The sequence below is a fragment of the Rhagoletis pomonella genome, unplaced genomic scaffold (genome assembly GCF_013731165.1).
Source record: "Rhagoletis pomonella isolate Grant_MI unplaced genomic scaffold, Rhpom_1.0 Rhpom_scaffold_00003, whole genome shotgun sequence".
NCBI classification, from domain to species: domain Eukaryota; kingdom Metazoa; phylum Arthropoda; class Insecta; order Diptera; family Tephritidae; genus Rhagoletis; species Rhagoletis pomonella.
The window spans coordinates 21,356,773-21,363,562 of record NW_023458557.1 but is presented as its reverse complement, the minus strand read 5'-3'; the positions used below and the strand labels follow the sequence as shown (position 1 = coordinate 21,363,562).

Sequence of the window (6,790 nt, the reverse complement as noted above, 5' to 3'; positions counted from 1 at the left end):
GGCGATAACGTTATGACATATTTATACTTCATGAACGCAAAAGACCGCGTTAGATAGCTTGTTTTAAGGCCCTTCTACTGATATCGTAATGAATGGTATGGAATGAGTAGTGCGGCCTCAATGCTAGTTTAATGCCCCTATTACGGTTTACAACTCAACTCCATTTCAGTTGAAAACTTACAATTTGGTATTATCGATAACAACTCAACCTGTCAAAAAATTTTTTGCCCCTATTACGGTTTACAACTCAACTCCATTTCAGTTGAAAACTTACAATTTGGTATTATCGATAACCACTCAACCTGTCAAAAAATTTTTGGTTGTATTTATATCGTCTTACAACTTTTTTGTGGTATTACCGTTTACCACCCTGTGCTAGTTCGGTTGACAAAAGTATCGAAAATCGACAACTCATTACTAGCAGTTGTTTTGAACAAATTTTTAAGCGAAAATGGAAAGCGGGTAATTAAATTTTTTTAATTTGTCTTAAACCAATATCTTAATCACGAATTTCTTACAAATTTGTAGAAAAAATAAACTTACAACGAAACAACAGTTTGAAAAACTAGTTGAGCTGATGGAGAAGCATCCCGAAACTGGACGAGGCAAGCCGCAATTTGGAAGCAGCAAAAGTAAAAGCAAGGGATTGTGGGAGCAATTTGCCATAGAGCTAAACAGTTTAGGACCACCAACAAGAACTGCGCACGAGTGGGGACGAGTAAGTAGTAATCATGGAATTAGACCAATACAATGAAAACGCAATAATTTATTTCTCCTGTAGGTTTGGATACACTATAAGGCAAATTTAAAAAGGAAGCTTGCCCCCAATCGCAGCAATATTCTTGCAACTGGTGGTGGTCCGTCGCAAGAGGTTTCTTTAAATCCACTAGAAGAAAGTGTTGCGGAACTTATTCAGATAAGGGAACAAGTTGCACCCAGTGGTCGGGCGTTCGGGGTAGAGAATATACCACCGGTGATGGATGGCGAAGAAATAGAAGACGGCTTAGTTGCAGCTTCGTCAATGGTTGATGAGCCCCAGGTAGCAAACATTGAAGATCGGCCCTCTTCGTCAGCATCGCGTGTACAAAATCGCCGCAGAAGCTGCAATTTAGAAACTGAGCGTCTAGAGCTCATAAAATGCAGGCAGAAACGCAAAAAGAGGTACTAAAAAAAATTGATAGAATTGAAAAGACGGCGTACAAAAATTACGACATTAATAAAAAATTGCTGCACATAAAGCAACAAAAATATAAATTGTTTGAAAGGCAGGCTAGGGAAGCCCATGAACTACATTTGTTGAAGGTAGAGGTTGAGCAATTAAAAATAGCTAAATTAAGAGGCTATTTGCAAGACGAGAACAGCTCGTGAATGGAGAGCTGATGTTTATTTGACAAACATTGAAAGGGCTTTAATTTAATAATTTTAAATATTTTTTAATTTAATTTTACAACATGAAGTAATATTTTTTTTTATAATAAGTTTTGCAATCCCTAATTTTAAGACCACATGAAGTGATATTTTTTTTAAATTAACTATTTTGAAAAACCTAATTTTAAGAGCACATGAAGTGATACTTTTTTAAATTAACTATTTTGAAAAACCTAATTTTACGAGCACATGAAGTGATATTTAATGAATATTAAATATAAGTTATTTAACCATTGAAAATAAAAGAAGACTGAATGAAGTACAAATAATTAAATTTGAGTTAGAGTTTTTTATTTCTATTAAATGGATAACAAAATATTATTGCGAATTCTTCTGGCGGCATCCTCGTCTTCTGTTTCAATGTTCAGGTTTTCATTGCTTATTTCCGTACTTGAAGCGGTTGCAATTTCTTCAGAAAGTTCCACGCGAAAGTGTTGACAAATATTATGCAAAGCGCAGCAAGCGTTCACAATTTGTGTAGATTTTGCTGGTGAATAATGTAAGCCACGCACAGGTAAAAGACAACGAAATCGGGTTTTCAATATTCCAATCGTCCGTTCTACAATATTTCGAGCCTTAGAGTGTATTGTATTGTAGCGAGCTTGTGGTGAACCAGCTTCTGCCATGCGGAAAGGAGTCATTAAAAAAGTTTGTAGAGGGTAACCAGCGTCGCCTTTAAGGAATATTTTAAACAATCTATTTTTGTATTAAATACTAATGACCAGTCTTACCTAAAATCCAGGAATTACTCTGTATGTTTCTCTGCAGATGCTCTTTCAAATCGCTTACGTTAAAAACAAAGGAATCGTGATTTGCGCCCGCGTGCCTAGCATCCACATACCGGATAGCCATTTTGTAATCGCAAAGCTTGAAATCGAAATAGATGTCATGACCATTTTCTTTTAAAGTATTATTTGCTTTTTACATTTTTACTTACAATCATGACGTTTAAACTGTAGTAGCCTTTCCTGTTTAGATAAAGATGTTGCATTTCTTTTTTTGGTGAAATGATGCGAACGTGAGTCCCATCGATACAACCCACTACTCCGGGGAATCCGCTTTTTGAATAGAATGCAATTTTTGACGCGTTTTGCTCCTCTTCAGTCATTTGGGTTGTAATCCATTTTCCACAAATATGCTGCTCAATTATATTTAAAAACTCCTTAATAACTACAGATATTGTAGGTTGCGCCAGTCCAACATTAAAATCATTTCCACTGCACTTTTGATAACTGCCGTCAGCAAGGAACCTGAGAGTTGCACATAATTTCAATATGGGAGGTACAGCCGTTCCTCGCACACGTTTCTGGAAATGTTCATCCATCTCGTTTAGCAAAAAGACAAATGCTTCCTTATTTAAACGAAAGTAGCTTATGAATCTGCAAAAAAACATTATTAAAATGCCATTCAATTGTCGCTACAATTTTTCTTACTTGGTGCTTGGAAGTTCCAAAGGATTCGAGTGATCACGAAGCCTTTTCCGTATGCGCAGCACATCAGATTTGGGACCAACATTTTCATCGTTGTAAAATAAATCAACGCTTATGTCCATTTTACTTTTTGTTTGAAAAAAAAAACACTCTCTCGTAAACCTTAAGTAAAGTATATTTTTTTAATTTTTCGCCACAAAATCATCAGCTGTTTAATTATCTGTCAAATCGTCACTTTTTTAGGTTGGCAACATCAATACAACTTCAACTGAAGTGAGTTGTAATTCGTAATGCCAAAAAATAGTTAAGTTGTTTTAAAGTTGAGTTGTTTCAATTTCAATTCAACTGAGTTGAGTTGTAAACCGTAATAGGGACTTAAAAAACTGCCTTTTTTCGAAGTTCAGGCACCAGCCACGCCCACAAAGGCATACGAATCGAAACATCCCGGAATAAAACCATCCTATTTTTTTTTGTACTTTAATTCCTGAAAGTTTGAAAAAAATTAAATGAAGGTACGTACAGACGCCACATACATACCAAAGCATCTCGTAGTGCAGACACGAACCAAAACACATTTAGCTCTATATCTTTCCAACTACTAGCCGGAACTCAATACATAAGGTATCGTTTGAAAGGTATTGTCCTATAGAATAACACTACCCCCTCATACCCCCTTAAACCGGCAAAAGCAAAAAAACGGTTTGCGAACACTTTAGCCTAATTTTTAAGAATCCGGTTAATCGTTTACGAAGCTTTAATACATTTTCTGGACACACTCTACAAGACCTTTCCAACGATACCTCAAACATGTCGATTGGACGTCTAGATGCAAACTTCCAAATCTCGTGTATATATCGAGCCTTAACCGTCAAAATAACGTAAGCGATATTTTTTTCAAAATTTTCCTAGAGCATCTAGATACATTTCTGCATCAAAAAGAAAATTTTGAAAAAAATGTCGCTTACGTTATTTTGGCGGTTAGGGCTCGATATGTATAAGCGAGTCATTTCAGCATGCTACTGTGGCTGCTTTCGTCACTCGCGCGCACTGCCGTGCGCTGTGATAATTTATGGTGTATTGTGATAAATACAATAAAGACACGATCAAATGGCAAATTGGTGCAATATATCACTCACCTAACACAAGCTATGCTGAATTCCTGAGATATATTGGTGAAGTGATGGAAGAATGCTTTACTGAAAGCGGCAAAAACATCGTTATTGGTGACTTTAACATAAACTTGAATACACAATCCACACATTTGAACCAGCTAACCAATACATTTGCATCCTTGTCAATGTATCAATTAATTAACTTCAATACGAGAATAACGGAATCAAGTAAAACGAAAATAGACCTATTATTTAGCAACAGCGATGAAATTGAAACAGTAAATTTAAAAAATCATAAAATATCCGACCACGAAACGATTTCTTTCAAATTGTGAACTCATAAAAAGTACAAAATGAGAGTGTATGAAACTCGCTTGTGTTGGGATAACTATACCAAAGAAAACTTGATAAATCACCTCAGGGCTTACAATTTTGAGGAACTGAAATACTGTGATATCGGACTGAAAGTCCAAATGTTAAACAATATCCTTGGCAATGTAATGTCAACGTTAACCTACGAAAAACAAGTTCAAATTAAATTAATCAATAAGTGGTACGATCGCGAACTAACTGAATTAAACAAGTTGAAATACGAGCTCTTCATAATGGCTAAGAGATCTAATGTATAGAATAATTATATTAACATAAAACGTTATTACAAAAAGATGGTTCAAATAAAAAAGAAAAAGTTTATGGAAAATAAAATTGCAATCAATAGTAGCAACCAAAAATTAATGTGGAAGTGTCTTAAGAATGCTATAAATATGAACAATGAGACCTCTCAAATAAAAATAATATCCTCAAATGACATTTGCATCGAAGATGATTATGGAATTGCAACTGAACTAAACCGGTATTTTGTTGAGAGTATAATAGCAATTCGTAACAGTATCGAAAATATTCCACCAGATGTAGACAAAGTGGTAATGAATAGAAAAACTTTTGAATTTAAGCCGATAAACTTGCATGAATTTATGCGAATAGCAACGACACTAAAAAATAAATATGGGGGGAAAAACTGTAAACTGAAGGCGTTTTGAAAGACAGTATGAGGTACTTGGGCTACATTTATACATGCATAGCTAATGAAAGCTTTAACAGTGGTATTTTTCCGGAATATTTGAAGACTTCGACAATTATGCCGGTGGAAAAAGTTAGGGATGCAAGTAAAAAAAATACATCGATGTTATTTTCCATTTGATGCATCGAAATATAGCATCGATTCATATCGATATATCGTATAAAAACATCGATATTTTCGATGCATCGAATAAAAATATCAACAGTTCCTTTCAAGTAAAAATACACTACAAGAAAATGAAACAATCGGAGCTTCTTTAAATGTTTAAACATTAGGCTGAGATTTCCATTACGGAACCAATTGCTATTCCGTGCAAGGAATAGTGAATTTTTTTATGAAACTCGGTGGGGATACTAATGGAGGTCTCCTTTAACTATATTTATCACTTTCACAATGTTGTTGCTAATAGTACTTAAGTTATTTGTTGTTAAAATATCCCGCCTGCTATCACCACATTTTATTATAACTCCACACCCATCACTTTTATTTACACAAATATATTATCCTTAAAAGGTTCGCATGCGTTTGTAATACCTTAATATACAATTATTAATTAATTAATTAAGTAAAACGCGTTTATACATGTCTTCACAAACGTTTGCACATTTCACAAACAAGCAGAAATAACAATGGCTGACAGTAACACAAAATGTATGCACAAATAAGTGCTTTTTTTTGGCATTTTTTGTTGTGTGGCAGCACCGACATTTTAGTACAATTGGTTTACAAAGCAAAAAGTGAGGTTGAAGTTAATATTTTTTGCAACTTAAAATTCAATTTTCATAAAAACTATAAGCCTCCGGAGGGTGGGGTTTTCAGATTTACAATCACAAAAAGCCGCTCTAAACTCCCTCATTTTTGTTTTTTTTAAAGCCGGGTTCCGTATTGGAAAATTTTCCCAAACATTAACTCACAGTGAAATGTATTTATTCAGCCGGGCTCCCGTTTCCGAATTCGCAAAAATTAGGCGTTTTAGTTTTCAAATCGCATAATTGCGCACTCTCATAATCGTATATCGCAAAAATTTCGCGGTTTAAAATCGGAAACTTTAGACTTAGTGGAATGAAAAGTAAATGATGTCGCACGCTTAAATAACCGAATTATAAAGGCTTGGACAATTTTTATTTATTAAAAGAAATTCTTAAGATACATTTCCCGTACTTAAAAATAAAAATCAGATTTAATTTATTTTTTAATTAAATATTTAAGGACCACACCTCAAATTTTTCTGCGGAAAAATTGCCGAAACAAGGTACTGAAGTGGCGACAATAAGCATAATAAAATAATAGGGCTATTCGCGATCCGGTGCAAATGGCCTAGCATCATTGCATTGCAAATTTGTATTGCAAATTATTTGCAATACACAAACAAAATACACGCATTTGCATTTGTCATGGCTTGATAAATTTGCAATACTGAAAATCCATAGCATATAAATGCTATGCATTGCAACTCTGGTTGACATTTCTATCAACTGATTAAAAAAGTTTTACCATGACAGTTTAATAAAGGTCGCTCACAATCCATGGCATATTTCTGCAATTGCATAAATTTGTCAGCTCTTATGCACCGAATCGCGAATAGCCCTAATATAAAGTGAGCCAGCTAGCAATGAGATTCTATTTCGGTACACTTATTTGGTAATTTATTATCCTAATTTTTTCTCTCATTTGACACCCTTTTGAGTGAGAACCCATGATACAATAATTTTTAGAAGGTAGTTTCACTTCAAAATTTT

At 34.4% G+C, this 6,790-nt stretch overlaps 2 protein-coding genes across 2 annotated transcripts; one reads left to right on the top strand and one right to left on the bottom strand.

Moving 5' to 3' along the window:
- The first annotated feature begins 309 nt into the window (after positions 1–309).
- On the top strand, positions 310–1,168 carry LOC118736089. Its single transcript, XM_036466194.1, has 3 exons — positions 310–462; positions 529–718; positions 782–1,168. Exons 1-3 carry the CDS (start codon positions 452–454, stop codon positions 1,166–1,168), a joined length of 588 nt encoding a protein of 195 aa, XP_036322087.1. The 5' UTR covers positions 310–451.
- Positions 1,169–1,727: 559 nt separating this feature from the next.
- On the bottom strand, positions 1,728–3,034 carry LOC118736088 (putative nuclease HARBI1). The gene is made up of 4 exons (XM_036466193.1): positions 2,862–3,034; positions 2,366–2,807; positions 2,160–2,295; positions 1,728–2,101 (listed from the first exon to the last, which is right to left on the bottom strand). The coding sequence occupies exons 1-4, from the start codon at positions 2,978–2,980 to the stop codon at positions 1,728–1,730; spliced, it is 1,071 nt and encodes a 356-aa protein (XP_036322086.1). The 5' UTR covers positions 2,981–3,034.
- Between the last annotated feature and the right edge of the window lie 3,756 nt (positions 3,035–6,790).